The sequence below is a fragment of the Euprymna scolopes genome, chromosome 13, assembly GCF_053919585.1.
Source record: "Euprymna scolopes isolate OS-2025 chromosome 13, ASM5391958v1, whole genome shotgun sequence".
Classification (NCBI taxonomy): Eukaryota; Metazoa; Mollusca; class Cephalopoda; order Sepiida; family Sepiolidae; genus Euprymna; species Euprymna scolopes.
The window spans coordinates 18,147,894-18,168,543 of NC_136494.1; the positions used below are offsets into that span (position 1 = coordinate 18,147,894).

Consider the following 20,650-nt stretch of genomic DNA (forward strand, 5'->3'; position numbering starts at 1 on the left):
TGAGAAAATATTAAAATCTGGAATTTCAAAATAGAAAATCGCAGATGGCTAATATCTGTTTTTGGTGAAAAAAAAATTATAGTAAATTTTCTACTTGATCATTTTTTGTAACTTTTGGAAAGTTTATTAATTTTGAAATATATAGGAACTATTACGACTGCTATATCAGGTTTGTGTGTGGCGCAAACCCAGACACAAATTGTAAAAGGGAAACAATACCAACCCTTTTGACTAGTCTTTGGCAAACAGAGGGCAACACTAATCTCCCCCCTTTACTTTTCTCTCTCTTCCTCTTTCCACCTCAACACGATGGTGATAGCGCATCACTCCAAAAGCTGCATATGAAGACCATCTTGCGCCGATGTACACACTCAAGGTAAGATAACTTAATTTCATCATAAACATTAATCTCATGAATAATTGAGTGAAATGTCTCCAACATTAATGAACTTAGAACTATGCCTGTTCACACATATACATACTCACATGCTCTCATGTTATTTTTTATTGCTTGTAAATAAATGTATTGTTTATATATATATGTAACTCGGTACTTTGTTGTACCATTTTAATGTTAGAGTTGAAAACACATATTTATCCTCTACAAATGACAAACAAGTATGTAATGTTTTTACTTAAGATGCATTTTTTTTTTTCACAATCAAATATACTGCACAAGCATTAAACTTACCAGAATGTATGTCCACAAAGACATGTCACTGGTTTAGTATCATAATGTGCTACTTTTACAGCGTGACCACAATCTGGGGCAGGACACCATCGAAGAAGCCGATTGCACTGATTGGAAGAAAAAAATATTAACATTTATCAAATGAAGAAAAAAAATACTGACATTTATCAAATGAAGAAAAAAAATATTAACATTTATCAAATGAAGAAAAAAAATAACATTTATCAAATGAAGAAAAAAAATAACATTTATCAAATGAAGAAAAAAAATAACATTTATCAAATGAAGAAAAACAAAAGTGTAATATTTTCAAATTTGAAAGAAATTTGAAAATATACAAAGTCATTCAAACTGTATTTAATACTCTTAGCAAATTAAAAAAAAATTAGTGGCATTTTACATCTAAAGATTTTACAAATAGATATTAAATAGAATACGGACATTGCTATCGTTTGAATTTTCTGGGCAGTTAACGTACAACACCAGAAGATGCCAAATGAAAGTTTGTGATTTTTTTCTTTTCTTTTTTGCACAATCACTCACCAATTTTTTCAATGAAAAATATATTTCTCTTATGAAGATAATTTAATAAAAATAATTGAAAATATAAAGAGAATTTTTTCTTGTTACAAAGAAAATATAATGAATAATTATTGGACAATTTTTTACAAAACTTAAAATAATTAAAATTTAAAAACAAAAATATGTATGATATTTCATGATTAAATACTTATTTTTGAAATAACCAAAAAATTTTCAGGTTTTTTCATTCATTTTTTTTTTTCCAAATCAAGATAAATATTTGTTTTTTTTTAAATACTAAACCAATGATAGTAAATAAATGTTTTCTTAATTGAAGTTGACTGTTGTGATTTCATTGATTCAGTGTTTCAAGTACCTTTAGGTTTTTTACGTAAACTACCCAGAAAATTCTAATGATAGCAAAGTCCTTTTTTTTGCATAAGTACCAGAACTTAAAATAACATTACGTTATGAAATTAGATTTCGAAAACAATTTGGTGTGCTTAAACACACAAGTGAAATTAATAGGAGTTAAAAACCGGAAAACTTTATGAAGTCCTTATTGGAAAATATTAGCATATACTGAAATTTATGGAAAACTACACTTTTTACTAGTCCAAAACTGAAATTTATGGAAAACTACACTTTTTACCTGTCCCAAACAGGTAAAACTTGGAATGAGTGCTTGATGCCAAATTGTTGATTGAATAGGATTAAATTTGTGCTTATTTTTGCATTAAATAATCCATATTAATATATCTGTCCATTAAATGGATACCATAATACTTAGTTTGCTGCAGCCTATAAGATCTATACAAAAATTTCAGCCAGATCGGCTCAGGAAATTCCAAGAAAAAGTGGAACAGACAGGCAAACTAAGGGAAAAATAATTGAATAATTTTATTTAAGAAATTGAACTAGTATTTGGAGTCCAAAAACTTCTTCCATTTTTAACAATTATCGGAGGTTTTCCTCTTAATGTAACCGACTCACTGATTGTCTCCCCCTTGGTGTTAAATCACTAGTCTTCTACATAATTTTATTTTTTTTTATTAAAATTCTGTAAATTTCAGTGCATGCTAATAATTTTACATAATTATTTCCAAAAGTTCATTATTTTTTTAACTACTTTATTTCACTTGTGTAAGCTCCAAATTTAGTCTGAGTATTAACATATACCATAAAACAAATTGAAATTTCAAAATGACATTAAAGATAAAAAAAATGAAAGTAAAGTCTCCCAGACAATGTCAGATAGGTATAGTTTGCATTCATATGCACAAACATATGAGGAATACACAATATATCATAAAATGAAATGCAAGAAAAAACCAAAAGGAAACCAGAGAAGCAAATCTATAAATACAAACATACGTACCTCAACAAAGCTATTTGTGATTATTTGCTGATATTTTAACTTCACTTTAGCATCAGTTACTAGTAACCTAAAAATAAAAAAATATTCCTGTTAAAAAAAAAAAAAAAAACTGCCTTTCTAAAAAAAACTTGCATTGATAAAAATGTTGGTACTCCTTGACACTCCCTAATAAAATAAAATTCTAGATGCGTCTGCAGTGTAATCGGATTTCAAACAACCACATTTTAGGTAAAAACATTATGTACTTTCAGGTCATGTTGAAATTAGTATAAATTCCAAAACTTATGAAAAATGATCCAGCAGATGTGCTTGATCTATTAAACAAAAAAAAAAAGAAAAAAAAAAAAAAAAAAAAAGAAAGAAAAAAAAAAATCAGAGTATAATATATATCCCTCCTCGTCCGAGGGCCGGGCCGCATCCGTCGCTATCCTGGTTCCCGGGAGCATACTTGTGATGTACTTCTGGCCGTGTTCATCGCTCCCAGTTCACAGGACCATAGATGCAACCCAGCAGGGCTACATTCTTACTTGTCTAGTGGTGGACCCCCTCAAGGGTGACCAGACTCTCACTGGTCACTGGAAAATATCTTCTGCTGCTCAGGGCACGCAAAATGTGCATGACCCTAAGTCCGTGTGGCAACATTGTCGATTTCGGCCGTCACTCTGGCTTAGTGCTGGATCCAGTCTATCTCTCTCATTATCTGGCGTCAGAGCATACCTGAAATAAACTACATCTTCATTTCAGGCCGGCAATCGAGAAAGAAAGAAAAACTCTGGGACATAACGAACAAAATAATTATTCATAAATCGTTTACACTTGTTTAGTTGAGTTTTTTTTTTTTTTGATTCAAGCATCATGATGCAGGTTGCATACTTAAGTTCCACTAATCAATTTCCCAGCTAAGAATAAGAGCCTTCCAACTTCGCTCTTATGAGGTTTCGGCATGTTCGAAATAAATGGCTTTATTTATAGCACAATTTAAACATGGTACTTGACTTTTGCATTTTAAACTTTAATTCTAGCCATTATATATAAAAATAATTTTACAAAATCAACAGTAGGTTCTTTACAGTGCAATGTAAACTGCAATGTATTGTGGACTAAGTTACTGTGGCGAGGCATGTGAAACTTCCTCCCAGCACACCGTGATGGATCCCCAACTAGAGCAGCCAATCAATCAATTTGATTGAAAAATGGGTGATCCCACCAATTTCGATGACAATGAAAATATGGGAGTGTGAAATATTCGTTGATCATCATTCAATCTCGAGTAACGTCAGGTCTCTCTGCTAGTGGAAAATAAATCAGTATATTTTTTTATTATTCAAGAAATTAAATTTTTTCCTTCGGATAAGATGATTTCAGCACATCAATTTTTTTTTTAATATTAAGAAGAATAATTGCTTTTAGTGCAAATGGCAAATTCTTTTTTAGCGGAATGGATGTGGTGAGAAAACTCGGTTAAATTGAATATGCTAAAAAAAAAAAAAAAAAAAAAAAAAAAAAAAAACTACTGGATAGTTTTCCATACAATCTGGTTACCTATTTTTAATCACCTTAACAAGTATATATTTTTCTTGAAATTAGAATTTTATTTAGCATATTGACAGGAAAGCATTTTATAAAGAAAATCATTTTTAAACGATTAATAGTAAATTGTAGGCATTATAAGACTCATCGCGCAAGTTTAAATCATTGTGGAGTTATTATCTACCCTTGTTTCTTCAAGATGGCGATGTGAGACGGTTTCTTTTTTTCTTATTCATAATATGTGATTTTCTTAAGTAAAAAAAAAAACAAAAAAAACTACCTGATCAATTTAAGTAAACTTTGGAACATGACATTTTTGGATTGAATCATAACTTTAGCTTATTTATATATAAAAAAAATATTTTGAGATCAATTTTACTGAAGTAGAAGCATCTGTATAATTATGTAGAAATTTTTTTTCAATTAAATGAGAAAATAATTGTATCAGCCTGAGGAAGGCTCATTGAGTCGAAAATATGTATTAAAAAAATATTTAATGTATTCGAAAAACATCCAACATCGTGTTATCTAGTTTCTTAAGGGATTTTAAGATTTCTCATTATACCGATACTCTTACTGTAGTAAAATTGATTTCAATATTTGTACACACATGAACACATCATATGACTACCGAACATTAAGAAAAATATTTTAACAAGATTGCAGGAAATTGGCCATCTGCATCTCCATTGTAAAATTTTGACAATGAAAAAAGAATGTCTATCACCCTGAGGAAGGCTCATAGAGCCAAAAAATTTAGATTAAAAAAAATAGAATAAATATATTTACTTGAAAAAATTCTACATCGTGTTATGTGGTTTCTTAATTTAAAAAAAAAAAAAAAAAAAAAAAAAGGTTATTTTAGCTAACATACTTCCTAAATTTTGGCGTGGCTACTACTGGAAGCAATGACAAGGCATATCAGTTCCTACGCTTTTTTTCTTTTATTTTTTTAATTAACATTTATATCTTCCCTGTGCATGTATTTTTTTTTTTTTTTATGACATTTTCCAAATCATTTTTTTATTTTTTTTTATTTAATAATCATTGAAAAGTTTTTTTTTGCTCTTATTTTAATTAAGAATTATTGAAATTATTATTATTATTTTTTTTTTTTTTTGGCTATATTTTTTATGATGTTTGGAATTTTGTTTTAAATAATTCCACTTATTAGTTTGATTTCAATTTTATGCTTTCATAAACAAATATATAAATTCAAATAAAAAACTTAATTTTAAAATTAAAAAATATATGTTTTTATATCTTATGAACATATATTTCTTATAAAATTTCAAATAAAATTTAAAAAAAAAAACAATTTTGTTATTAAAAATTCAAATAAAGACTAATGTTATTTTTATCTGTATAATTGTGTTAATTTTTATTGTATATTTTTAAATAATGTTCTATTTTATTACATCACGTCACAATAAAAATACTGAAGAACAATAAAAGTCAAGGAACTGATTTGCCTTGTCGTCGCTTCCAGTAGCACACACAGCAGAAGTTACAAAAGACATACAAGACTATAAACAAAAATGTTTGGTACTAGTACAGTTTAATCAAGACATTAAAAAATGAAAATATCGAAAAAAAAATAGTTATATTGTACGTATCCGTTTTGGATTGAAGATCTCAAAAAAAAAAAAAAAAATCATTTAATTTGATCGAGTAGTTTTTTTGTTTTTTTTTTTTACAGCGGAAAAACATGTTCTTATGAGAGCGCGTTGAAGTCAGCCATTATGGAATTTATTAAACGCCACGGGGAGATAACTCAATGTAAAGTGCCGATACTCCCTCCCCATCTTTAATACTAGCTTTTCTTACTAAAAATCGAACCTTTTGCTCGAATTGTTTTTGTGCTGTAAAAAAATAAATAAATAAAATAAGAACTACTTAATGAAATTAAGTGAAATTTTTTTTTTCGGAGAACTTTGTTCCATAACGGATACGTGCAATATAACCTTTTTTTTTTTTTTCGATATTTTCATTTTTTAATTTCTTGATTAAATTGTACAAGTGCCAAATTTATTATTATACTCTTGCATAAGCAATTCAATGCTGCTTAATTTTTCTACTCACATTTTATGCAAGATAAAAATAAAGTTCTGAATTCTTACATGTATAAACAAAAAAAACAAAAAAACATTTGCTTTGGTTTTTTGATCACTCATGTGGGACAGAACATCACACATACAATTAACTCATTAATGAAAATGTAACAATTGTGTGTAAGACAAAAAACAAAAAAACAAAAAACAAAAAAAAAAAGAAAATGTTTTGAATTCTTACATGACAGTTGCATCGTCCACAAGAATATCACAACCATGAGCGGCACAGGAGATAGTTTGTCCCATTCCCTCATCCATTACTTTCGTTGTTAGATATTCCATCCAACATTGACTACAGAAACGATGGCCACATTCCAAACCGGTCATATCCTTCAGAAAAAAAAAAAAAAAAAAAAAAAAAAAAAGAAAAAAGAAACAATAAATGCAAATTCTTATGTGGAAAAACTGTTTTCAAATATAAAAAAACCATGCATTAACATTGAATCAACTGCTTGCGATTACGCATCTAAGTAAAACATGGCCAGTGAGAGTTAAGGACAGGTGTTGCATGAAGAGAAATAAAATAAGAATAAGAATGATACAATGGAGGTGTAATGAGACTCTTAAAGACAGGCCAAGGTCTGTTGACTTCAGATGGAGATCAAAACTGCACAGTACGGGGGTGGGGATCAAAACTGCCCAGTACGGGGGATCAAAACTGCCCAGTACGGGGGATCAAAACTGCCCAGTACGGGGGATCAAAACTGCCCAGTACGGGGGATCAAAACTGCCCAGTACGGGGGATCAAAACTGCCCAGTACGGGGGATCAAAACTGAACAGTACGGGGGATCAAAACTGAACAGTACGGGGGATCAAAACTGAACAGTACGGGGGATCAAAACTGAACAGTACGGGGGATCAAAACTGAACAGTACGGGGGATCAAAACTGAACAGTACGGGGGATCAAAACTGAACAGTACGGGGGATCAAAACTGAACAGTACGGGGGATCAAAACTGAACAGTACGGGGGATCAAAACTGAACAGTACGGGGGATCAAAACTGAACAGTACGGGGGATCAAAACTGAACAGTACGGGGGATCAAAACTGAACAGTACGGGGGGGAAGGGGGATCAAAACTGAACAGTACGGGGGGAAGGGGGATCAAAACTGAACAGTACGGGGGAAGGGGGATCAAAACTGAACAGTACAGGAAGATGTGTAAAAACCAGTAAACTTTGATGGTATGACCATGTTAAAAGAATGGATGAAAGTTTTTATTTTAGTTGATGTAATAGGTCAGTTTACAAGTGAAGGCCAATGAAAACACGGAAGTTATAAAAATGCATTTGATAGAAAGAGAGATAAAGACTTGGCCAGAGCAAGCCGTCCAATGTATGCCAACATGTAAAACAGTTGTTCGATCGAATATGAGATATTAAAAAATAAATTATTGAAAACATTTTCAACTTAGAACATAGGCGGGCTCCCTCTACCATGCTAGAAAATTACTCACACCCGAGAATATCTTATACCTCTTCAAAGCTACTCTTTCATCTTTGCATGGAATATTGTTGGCACATCTGGACTGATGCATCTATCACTAGTCCCTCCCTCTTAGAAAGAAAAAAAAAAATCTCAAACCTAATAAGTCCCGCACTATCAGCCAAGCTCCAACCTCTGTCCCATCGCCGCAATGTTGCATTCCTGTGCCTGTTTTACAAATATTTTAATGGAATGTGTTCTGATGAACTCATAACCCTTGTGCCCTCTTTATGTACATGCTTCTGACTAATTTGCCAAGCAGAAAAATCTTCACTGCGTAGGACCCTAAATGCCTGAAAGATTTCCATTCTAATAGTTTCTTTCCTCGGACTGCTAGACTTCAAAATTTCCTCCCTGTTGCCTGCTTTCTTTACTGTATTGACATGCAGAAGTTTAAATGTAACATGAACAGACATCTTGCTGCTCAACTCCCCACAAGTATCCATATATTTTTTATTACTCCACACAAAGTATAAGAGAAAAACAATGTCCTTGAATGTATCACTTTCGTTTAAAAAAATAGGTTTCACATCCACAATCTTGTTATCAAAAGAAAAGCATGTTTTTAAAATGTGCAGAACCAATTTTTTTTTTTTTTTTTTTTTTTAATCAAAACGTTTTTTTTTCTTTTTAAACAAATTCAATATATTTACCAAATTACTATATCCTCCCCTCTAAAATAATATCAATGTGTATATAAATATAAATCCGTCTTCTCACAGAAAAGTTAGAGTAGAAATGCACCTTTTTCTAACTCTTAAACAAAACTAATTTCAGGTGTTGAGAGTGGAAGCAAGAAAGCAAATAGCAAGTCAGACAATCCCTGCAACCTGAAATGAATTAGAAAAAATACTTCCACTCTAAAATAAAAAGTAAATAGCTGTTCCCCTCCCCTTTCTTTAGGTCATTAGAAATAATATATATGCTAGCAAAAGTACTTGTCGTTGACTGGGTTCAAAAACAGCCTACAGAAAATGGACTCTGATTTATGAAAGTATGATAGGTTATGAAAAGGAAGGGTTGTAAAGAGATAGCTTCGAATTTGGGGGTATCAAAAACAAAGCAAAATATGATGAAAGTAAAAATAAAATAGATAAACCCAATAATTTATTATACCATACCTGTTCACACTGAAACACTTATCACAATATTCTGTGAATCTATATTAAAAAACCTTGTTAAACTTTGACATATTTCCATTCTATGGAGGTCAGGCGCGAACGAACACCCTATAATTTTATTATATTTCTTCAAATTGAAAAATACTTATCAAAAGTATACTTACGCAGATAGATATGAAAAGTCTTTATTAAAGTTTGTGCCTATTTCCATTCTATGGAGGTCAGCCACGAACGGAGACCCCACAATTTTATTATACCATCCTTATGTAAGTTAAAACATACTTATCAAATTATTCTTATGTACATCTATCTCAAAAACACTTGTAAACGTTTTAATTTTTTATTTCCATACTTTGTGGACCAGGCTCGAACGCTGACCCCACAATTTTAATGAACCACCGTTCTGCCAGATCAAACACCCATTCCTGTGTCTTGATACATCTTCTATCATTATATGTAATCAGTTGTTTAAAATAGTCAACCATATAGGAGCCTATTCGTGACCAGACACACACAACTTTATATTATATATATATACATGAAAAATTAAATTAAACCTTTATGAGCTGAATTATGATTTAGATGATTAAAAAATATTTATAGTTAATTCTAGTTAGTTTAAAGAGTGATATTATGATTTTAAGGCGTTTTCTCTATAACAATCTTTCATTATGAAGTTCCATAGTTAAACCACTGAGGACTCATAGACTTACATTGATTATTATCCATAGTGCTTGAAAAAAGTATTAATAACAAATGAAATCCTCGACTCTCTAGAGACAGATGGCAGCATACGATATGTTGGTTGGTTGGTTGTTTTCGTTTTATGGCATATCAACCTTTTTCAGGTTATTTAATGCCGAATCTAGTTATTTTGAGGAACGATTTTTAATGGAGTATATTTTTTTTAAAGTCAGATTCTATTTAACCCATAGTTGGGACCCTAACAGGTACTACCACTCAGGGTCAGAGTGGACCTGGGAGCAATGGCAATTAAAGGGTGGCTCCACACTCGCCAAGGCCCGCAAGGTGGGGCCTCACCATCAGATATAGTTTTAAGGTCATATCCAGGACCGCATACTATATGTAAGCAATGGACAGTTGCAATCTGGAGGTATCTGACATCTACCCAGATACTGAACTAATACGCTTGAATCAATTTCCACGTTATTTATGCTGTTATATTCATTTATTTACAACTGAACGAATTAGTTTAACCAGGTTGACAAAGGGTTTATGACATAATTCAATAATTTTATTTAAATTTATTTACAATTTAAAAAAATGAAAAAGTCAGCTATATACATTTTTTATCAAAGTATTATTACTGCATGACACAAGTATAAAACACTCATACAATATCAGAACAATGCAATTACTTACATTCTGTGGTCGAGCTATCAAGCAAATTTCACACAGAATTTCACCTTGTTGTGTCTGTGTTGAAGTCGGCCTCGGAATTTTCTGAAAGAATATGATTAAAAAATATTAAGCTAATACACCTTTACTATTAAAGAAACTAAAATCTGTAACAACATCGCAAAATAAAAATTTTGCATCTTTTGCATCATGACTAGCAAAAATGGCTCGCAAAATAAAAAAAAAATAAAAAAATCGACCCCTCCTTGTAGAAAACTGCCTAGTTGAGGGTGAAGGAATTAATATTTTTGTCCTCTTAGCCAATGTTGGTAAGTTGAAATGAACAATTTGCATTTCAACTTGTCAACATTTCTGTACACATTCATTCATCTAAAGATTTTACTTATTATAAACGATGATTACTGTCAGGGTTATGTGACGAGTAGTTTAAAAGTTTATCGGTCACACATGCATACATCTGTTTTATCTATATAGATATGAAAACTGAATTGGTACTTGTACAGTTTAATCAAGACATTAAAAAATAAAAATATCGAAAAAAAGGTTATATTGCACGTATCCGTTATGGAACGAAGTTCTCCAAAATAAAAAATTTCACTTAATTTCATCAAGTAGTTTTTTTGTTTTATTTTTACAGCGAAAAAACAATTTGCTATGATTTTTTTTTTTTTTTTTTTTTTTTACAGTGATCACCACTTATCAAGGCCCAGAAGCCACTCAGGGATAAGGGTTATTGCAAGTACATTACGTTAGTGTGGAGATTTGATGAAGTGTTTACTTAAGGGGGTGGTTCATTAGGAATTTGTTAACATTGGACTTGAAGACATCCAAGTTGTAGTCCGGAGGGAAGCAGGCAGACGGAACAGAGTTCCACAGGCGTGCAGTTCTAAGAAAGAAGCTTTGTTCATGGAATCCGTGTTTTGATTTAGGCACAGATATAGAGTGGGGGAAATTTTTCACAGTGGATTCAGCTAGACGGGTGTTTTTCGTGAAAGATTGGCGAGGGGGGACCAGAGATTGGAGTTCAGACGAGCATCTGCCATGGAAATAACGATAAAACAAGGACAGGCTCGCAACGTCTCTTCTGTGGGAGAGAGGTTGCAGGGTAGAGAAAAGGGCATCCCCCACTAAGCCACGAAGTCTATTTTGTACTCTGTCAAGGCAGGATAGGCTATTTTTAGCAGCTCCTGCCCAGATATGGCAACAGTATTCCATCCTTGGATGTACTTGGCTTTTATATAGATAGAGAATTGCATCAGTAGTGAGATATCTTCTGGAGCGGTAGAAGGATCCCACCATCTTTCCAGCGACCTTGGCAACAGACTTGATGTACGTGTTCCATTTCAGATCAGGAGTAAAGGTCAAACCCAGAAGCTTGTCAAAACACTGAGCCTCACCGTCAAAACACTGAGCAAAAGGTTTGATTTTTAGGAAGAAAAGCTAGTAATAAAGATGGGGAGGGAGTGTCGGTGCTTTACATTGAGTTATCTCCCCATGGTGTGTTTAACAAATTTCATAACGGCTGATGGCGCTCTCATAACATGTTTTTCTGCTTGTAAATAAAAAAAAAACAAAACACCCTACTTGATCAAATTAAAGAAAATGTTTTTTTCAGAGATCTTCAGTCCAAAATGGATGCATACAATATAACCTTTTTTCTAGATATTTTCATTTTTGAATGTCTTGATTAAACTGTACAAGTGCCACAAAATTTTATGAGTATCAGGAGTGACCGTCTCACTTGCCATTTTGAAAATCTTACAAAAATAAATAATAACTCAATTGAAAACTTGTAAGATTTTTATGTTGTAATGCCCACAAATTTCCATTAATTGCTTAAAAATGATTTTCTTTACTACTACTACTACTACTACTACTGCATAGTTTGACGTCTTCTGGATTTGGACACTTCTTTGTGTCGCTGTTAACAGCTGCTCTCCAGGTATTACGATCGCTGACCAGATGCTCTGTGTTGTTTACAGCATGAAGGTCAATCTTGATGTTGCCCAGCCATCGCTTCTTTAGCTCCTTATAAAAATACTTGAATCAATTTATGTGACTTTTGGAATATGATATTTTCATTTTGTCACAGGTATGTACATTGATTTTTCGTTATTTTGTTTTGTAATAAAGGGAGAATTATGGACAAGAACCAAGGATTTAATTTAATACAGATAGTTTACAATCTTCGTAATGTTTGACCAATTAACCTATATTTGCATATTAATTTTCTTTTTAACTAGAGAGTTACCACTTATCTAGGCTTGGAAGCCACTCAAGGGTAAGGGTTAGTAAGTGTCATGCGAGACAACACTGATGATCGGTGATGCTAGAAATTCGGTAGAAATTATTTAAGAGGACAACTCAACAAGAACTTGTTTACATTGGACTTGAAAACAACCATGTTATAGTCAAGTGGGAAGCAGCTCTGCAGTATTGTGTTCAACAAACAAGCAGTTCTGGGAAAACAAGCTTTGTTAATGAAATTTTCGAGTTTTAGGCACAATAACGGAAATTGCCCACAGTGGTTGTATCTAGGTGAGTGTTTGCTGTGAATATGGGAGGATCATTGAGTGACTCAGTCGAGCACCTGATATGAAAATAGTGATAGGGCAGAGGTAGGCTTGCAGCATTTCTTCTGTGAGAAAGTATTAGCAGAGAATAAAATGGACACTGCCCACTAGATTTCAAAGTCGGTTTTGTACCCTGTTCAGACAGGAAAGTGTACTATTAGCAGCTCCTCCCCAGATGTGGCAAGAGTAATCCATCTCAGGATATATTTGGCTCATATACAGAGAGGGAAGAGAAGTTGAACGCCTACTAGACACTTTCCTTGAGTAAGGACCTCGTATGAAGATATTTTTCCCCCGAGAAGTAAACCCTGACCAAATATTCAAAATAACAGTATCGCCTAAATAAGATCTCAGTATGGCTAAGGCATACTGACTTTTAGGAGTAATAGTGCACTTTCTTCAAGTGATGTTACCTCATAAAGCTTGTTACGCCACCAGACTAGAAGAATTCTTGTCCTGGGATTCAGTAATACCAAGAGACTACTAGAAAGGTATACGGTAGAACCCCGGGATACAGTGGCCCTAGGATACGGTTTTTTCAGGTTATGATGTGGAATACAATGTTTTTGGGGGCCCTGGTTACGATATTTGCTCCACCTTACGGTGTTATTTATAAGTTTATTATACATGTGTATTATATACTGTACTCTATTTTGTTACTAATTTTTAATGCCGTATCCCGGGGTTCAACTGCTCTATAAATGGTCAATTGTAGAAAGGAAAATCATGTTCTCAACTTCTTTACTAACTCTATATTTGCGAGATAAAGAATTTTAATAGAATGTTCGAATGTCTGTGTGTCTCATATAAAGATCAAACTAGTTGACAAATCTTGTAATGCATTCATTTTTAAACATTCCTTGTATTAGATTTCAGTTGCTTGTACAATAAATACATTACAATTTTTTCCATTCTTCAAGAATTCTCCAGATATTAAAAACAAAGAAAAATCTATATTATGTACATACCCATGAGAAAACGAAAATATATTCCAAGTCAGATAAATTGATCAAATAGTTTTATTTTTTCAAGTAGTTTCATTTTTACATCAGGAAATCAAATTTTATGAATAACCGAGCAGTGACTGTCTCGGCAGTTATTTTGAGACCCCCCCCCCCCAAAAAAAAAAAACAAGGGAGATAATTAACTCATGCAAAATTTATGCTGCAATGCCTATGAATTCCTAATGACTAAAAAATTATTTTCTTTATAAAAATAAAACTATTTGATCAATTTACGTGATGTTTGGAATATGTTTTTATTTCATCAGATTTTTCTTTATTTTTGTTTTTTGATATAGAGGAATTCTAGATTCCCTTTACCTTTTTTTTTTTTAGCCCCTCCCGCCATTTTTAGGCATAGTTTAGGAGTAGAAACTGCATTGTTTCTTGTAGATTTACTACCAATACAAATACTCACATATGTACTTGTTGTCTTCTGTCTGTAAAGGCCAAGATGAACTAATTTGCAAAAGGACATTTCATTAATTAACTTTTTTTGTTAATTTACTTATTGTTTTAGATAAATGCTTACATTGTTTTTTTTACTTATTTGTTTATAGTCAATCAAAAATACTCTGGCCAATGCCGGAATGGATAGCTAGTCATTTAAGAAATTAATTTAAGATTATGGAAAGTTAATGTCTGGGAATAAAATGATTTAATTTTAAAAGAGACACTTACCCTTGGCCTCACTTCCCTTCTGTGAGGATTAATGACATGGGCTTCAGAAAACAGGCGGTCTTGGTCACCATCATAATACCTAAAATTGAAAATGAGAAAAAAAAATAACATCCAATATTAGCTTTGAACATGGATCGACACAAACAAAATTTTTTTTTTAATTAAAAAATTTACAACTTTTATTTCAACAAAAATTAAAATTTGACTGAAAAGATGAAATTCTGATTCTCAAGATAACTCATCCAAATTAAAATACAAAAACCATTGGAAACCTAAATAATGCTGTAATTCTGTTTTTTATTAAATGAAAAAAAAAAAAAAAAAAATTTTTTATCCATTTATTTATTGCAGACTCATCACGTTTCGCCCAACTATTCTTCTGGCCTTTGTCAGGTGGTAAACCGCGACAGGATAGGAACGCCGAATCTCCTAACTGCATCATCAGTAATTACTGCCTTCCATAGTTGTTGTCGTTTCACCACATTTTGACCAATTAAGGCTCTAACCTGCTTTGGGTAGGTTTGAAACCGCTTTCTTCAGACAATGCTCACTTGGAACCCTAACCCAACTATAAGATGAGGATAATAGTCCGCAATAAATAAATGGATAAATAATACAAATTATCTCAATAATGAATTCCAATTAATTAAAATAAGAATCTTTTTTTTCATTTTCTCTAGGACTTTTGATGGAATCCACCTAAATCATAAACTTGAAAGAAGAAAAAAAAAAAAAAAAAAACATTTTTTTTTTTTTGTAACATTTTGATGGTGATATTAACCCACAAAATGCTTTCAATATATTTGTTCCAAGCCAACCACGTGATGTATCATCCAGATTTGACTTTACTATAACTGTCAAGAAAATGACTTTTTCATCTTTCTCTTCTAGAACAATCATCAATGGATTTGGCATCACCACAAAAATAAGGAAAAAAAAAATTCAAAAACTTTCTTTTTTACAAAGTCTATGATCAAGATGGATTCCACTGAAAATCACAGAGAAAATTAAATAGAAATGATTTTCATTTTTTTTCAAAAATAATTCTTGCTTACTGCTATTTAAAATACAAAGTTTTTTTTTTTTTTCCATTTTCTAATGCAAAAGTTATTTTTTAAATTTGTTTTAATCGCAAATTTCAAGTTTGAATGGATATTAATTCATTAAATTTATCGACTTCAAAACGATTTTTTGCAATTTAAGTTTGATATTTTGTTTAAATATATAGTTTAACTTTTAAACATAATACTGATAAAAAAGCTAATCATTTAAATTTAAATAAAAAATACAGAAAATAATTTGTGATATATGTAGATGTCATGAAACAAAAATGTCATATTCCAAAAATTACGTAAATTGATTTTTTTTTTTAAAACTAAGAAAATCAAATGTTATGAAAAAGCCTGAACAGGGTCTCATTCCACTATATTTGAAGTTCATCCTCCTATAATAATCTTTCTAGAAAGAGATTAAAAACAGCCTTATAATGGCTACAATTTGCTACTAATTGCTAAAATTTAAGTTATTTATATATATCAAGTAAAACTACTTTATCAATTTACATAATTTTTGGAATATGAAATTTTTTTGTCATGATTTGTAAAATGACTTATTTCTAAGATTGGCTTTTGTTTGAAAAAACAAAACAAAAAAAAACATTCTAATTAACCATAATTTGCAATTAACTGAACAAGTCAGCCATTAATATAAATTATACACCAAATCAAATATTTTTACTTCTATGATGTCCACAAAGATAATAAAGGACTAAAGATACTTAGTAATAAAAGAGAAACAGTCTACTTGGCTTCCAGTTTTTTTTAATTAGAAATAGACAGTGTTTAATAACCATTTTTAACCATTTAATTTTATAATTAAAACAAAGTATTTTAAAAACTATTATTTTTTTTTTTTAATTTGCTTTTCAAAAAGTTGAATTTGATCATTTGTAAGAAAAAAAAAATAACTTTAATCAATTAATAAAAATTGATTTTCTTATGTGTTAAAAAAAAAAAAAAATCTGACCTAAAATATATAAAAAAATTTTATTTTGATAAACCCTGCTTCTCTCTATCAGATTTCAAAATTGGAATCTGTCAGAAAGTAGACCGTTTCTCTTTTACCATCCATTTCCCCTGCAATGCATCAAAATATTAGCTTTCTAAAAGTCAAATATGTGTATGAAACTAGCAAATTTGCACCAACGCAGTTTCATTTGCCAAGTAACCAATAGTTGTCTCCCTTAGAGGAAATAACCTTATTTTCTTTTTGTTTGTTTGGACGCGAATGAAGAACATTGCCAAATCTATGTTTAGTAATTAGTAACTTCCACTTGTGTCTTGTCTTCTCGTGTGTTAGTGCCAAAGAAAAATCAATATAAACGAAGAGACTGGTTTACAATGCACCAACACGACGTAGAAATGTTGAATGAATGGTGAGGACTTGAAACAACTAATGTACCAAAATAGGAAAATGTAATTAAAAAAAATATTTTAATAAAAAATTTTTTAAAACTCTTTCACCCCAAACAAGGCATATTGTCACTTGGATGCGAGAGGCTACTAATTGGAATCATTTCTAACAAGGAGGCAACCTAGGGAGTTGAGCAGCAAGATGTGCATTTGCTTAACAGTTAAACTACTGCATGTCAGTACAGTAAGGGAAGTAGGAAACAGGGAGGGAATTCCAAAGTTCAGCAGAGGGAAGACGCTATTAGAGTAGAAGGCTTTTCTGTATCTAGCAACCTCAACAGTGAAGGGGTGGTTTTATTCATCGCAAGCAAAGCTTATTGTCACTGAAGCCAAACGGGCTACTGTGGTAAGGATCAGATTAATAGGGAGGTTAGCTGAGTGGGGAGTTGGTCACCAACATGTTTAGTAGTGTTGGAATAGTAAAAAGATAATTCCAAAGATATGCAATCTGATGAGAGGAAGCTATCAAAATAAAAAAATAAAAACTTCTGGCATCTATGGACTACTACGGTGAAGGGGTGGGATTTTGTAGCTAATAAGGGAGGGTGGAGGTAATACTCAAAGTGTCAGGAAGCCAAATCAATAACATTTTTGTTGTTCAAAATTCCTGTAAACATGCCAACAGAGATAATTTTAAAACTATGCATGAAAAGGAAGGTATGCATAATCAAATTCCAAAATCTCATCATAGCTTCAATACTTATTCATATACAAACATTCAATACTTATTCATATACAAACATTCAATACTTATTCATATACAAAGAATTCCTTAAATTATAGAGATGTTATTATTCAACAACAAAAACAAAAATGTAATAAAAAAAACATTTGGCTTAAATTTTTTTTCATATTTGGATTATTTAAATTACTGTTCTCATCACGTTGCAGTCGATGTGACCTGCGATCTTCTTCAGGTGTATCTTCTTGAACTCAGTAATTTTTCTACCAAATTCAGGAATCTGCACGGAATTTCAAACAGAACCCTTTATCAAATACATGTGGGTAGCATGCTTTCATTCCGTCAGCCATGACCGGATAGAAATCCTAAGTAAATCGTAATTGCAGTTTTAAATGTCATCCCGCACTGAGGATTGAAACTTGTTTTTGTCCAAAATCAGTGCAGATTTTCAAAGTCGACAACGATTTCCAAATTCTAGAGAAAACTTCCAGAGTTCGTCAAGATAACCCGAAGAAACGTGAAAATAACACTTAGGTTGAAAACAGTAATCTGAATATTCCAAATAATTATATTAATTATAAATCCTCATCTCAAAAATACTGAAACGTAATTTTTTTTTTAAACTCATGTAAATTTGACGAAGGTAAAAGAGTGGACTGACCGCATAGTTATTGTTTCCTCCCCCAACCTATTCTGACCTTCAGTAGCCCTACTTACCTGGGCTTCAATTGTTTTTGTTTTGTTTTTTTAAATTTCAGAATATTAAGTCACATTACATAAAAGGATTTCCAACAATAGAGTTCAAAATCATACAAATTATGCAAATTTATAAACTGGTTCAAAAGTTAACAGACATATGCTTTTCAGACTGATATGCAAATAGGCATGTTGTGCACACACACACAAACATTACTCAATATGCATCGATTATTTGCCCTTGTCGTGGTTTCTGATTTATCCGACAGGTGGCGTCTACTTCCTGTTTTGCATTCTCTATCTTTCTCTTGAATCGTCAATGTAGACAGACGTACATTCCATGTACCTCAACAGGTGTAACCTCCGTTTTAAGGCAAGAACCACATATACATTAACGAACTTGTGTGAACACTAGACACGCTTTCATAATGAACTTCTCAAAACTTTTCCTGTTTCACCTACAAAACGAACATACAAACATTACAAGTTAAAAAGCTTATGTGTGTACACCCACTCACACTCGTTTTTACCTTGTTCGTTTCATAAAATACATCCTTTATATACATTGTAATTCAGCTTTAATGTCCTTCCTTTTGATGTCTATCTTTTAAATGTACTTCCCTTAATGCTATTGTTCCTTTTTATCCGGAGTCTTACGAGCACGTATAACTGGCGTATACAAGATCAGTGATGGATATCTCTCAACATACTTACTGACCTTCCATAAACAGACTGACAGCCTATGCTATAAACTTACCCCCCCCACACACACACATAATTTGATGGTACAAAACCTCAAATGAGGAGTTGTGCAATAAGATTGCTATTGATACAAGCGGAACCTGTGGAAATTCCAGATGGGACTCATTCATATGTAGTATATATTGATGTTGGCATTCTGTAGATATTCAGCATAAATTGAGACACTGATATTATTGTAGCTCTTTTGTTAAAATTGCAAAAGTATTTATCCAAGCTAGCAGGGACACTAGGCGTAGCCAGGTCGTAAAATATGCTTAAATATATTTTAATTCTTGCAGATTTTGTATATATTATATAGTTAATGTTCTATCCATTTTTATATATTATAAAGTTGAGATTTCAAAAATAAAAAATATATCTCGTATGACTCTGGTTCATCAGCTTAAATAGAAACCGAATCCCAAACTTACGACTATAACTTTAGTTACTTCAGCTATAATCGAAATCGAAACCGACACCAAAACTTAAGAATTCTTGATAAAATTATTTTTTAAAAATAGATTGGAGTGCCATTAGCTATAATCGAAACTGAAACCGAAAATTATGAGGAATTCTTGATAAAATTATAAATAAAAAAAGAAAGTGCCATCAGCTTATAATTGAAACCGAAACCAAAACTTATAAAGAATTCTTGATAAAATTATTTATTACAAATGGAACTACGTAACGATTAAACAACTCGGATGTAAGCGTGACACACGGTATCGTATTAATATGTAGATAACATTTTAATATCCGCATGATATACAGTCGGAGAAACTGAAATGGAATTCCAAAAGCAAGTAGTTCAAGGTAAGTTTTCTGGCATCTGGGGACCTCTATAATGAAGACTGATAGAATGTCAACAAAAAAGTGTTTCTGACATAAGATCTATTTATTTATTTTTTTTACATAAATATAAAATCTAATCTTTAAGATATGCTATCAATTTTCCAAACAACATGTACAATAATAGCTCCTTTTGAAAACAAATCATTCCTTGAATAATTTCTGGCAACACACCATTTTAAAAATGTCCGAGTAATTCATGCTTTAACTTACGAGTGAAAATCCTCTGCTCATACAATAAATGTTTGTCTACATGATATACTTTATACATAAATCCTCTTGGTGACCTCCTATAACAATGATTGCTAGGCATCTCCAAAGATACGTGTAAAGCATCAACGTTTTACACAATAACGGCAATGTCATCATTTCGTGTGTATATTATTTTGTGTCAATTTCTACGGATGGTCATCGGCATTATAATGGTTAATGGAAGTAATTTTTTTTTTGCTATCGGATTTTCATATTTACATTATATCAATTTAGAAAAATAATTTAATATATATGTATTTATTAATCCATTTAGTTTTTTTTTTTTTCGCTATATAATAAATATATTCTATCATCTGCAATATGAAACTAAATTTTTTTTATAGTTTTACTAGTTATTATAACGATACTGTTAGAGGCCTCCGTACATTTTAGGTAAAAGGCGCAAAAATAAAGTTGACACTGTATCAATTCAAATAATCAAATCAAAACGAATTTTTTTGTCAGACAATGCAAGATTTCTGAT

The 20,650-nt window shown here is 31.6% G+C and overlaps 1 protein-coding gene across 2 annotated transcripts in view; it reads right to left on the reverse strand.

The window, feature by feature from the left end:
• Positions 1 to 20,650, reverse strand: part of LOC145291947 (E3 ubiquitin-protein ligase arih1l-like) — a 114,218-nt gene that overhangs the window by 28,560 nt on the left and 65,008 nt on the right. For both annotated transcript variants that reach the window (XM_080137874.1, XM_080137875.1), the window contains exons 3-7: positions 14,476 to 14,554; positions 10,224 to 10,304; positions 6,414 to 6,562; positions 2,592 to 2,658; positions 692 to 798 (exon numbers count right to left, since the gene is read on the reverse strand). In XM_080137874.1, coding sequence (XP_079994000.1) covers positions 692 to 798; positions 2,592 to 2,658; positions 6,414 to 6,562; positions 10,224 to 10,304; positions 14,476 to 14,554 — 483 coding nt within the window. The remainder of the gene's footprint in view (positions 1 to 691; positions 799 to 2,591; positions 2,659 to 6,413; positions 6,563 to 10,223; positions 10,305 to 14,475; positions 14,555 to 20,650) is intronic.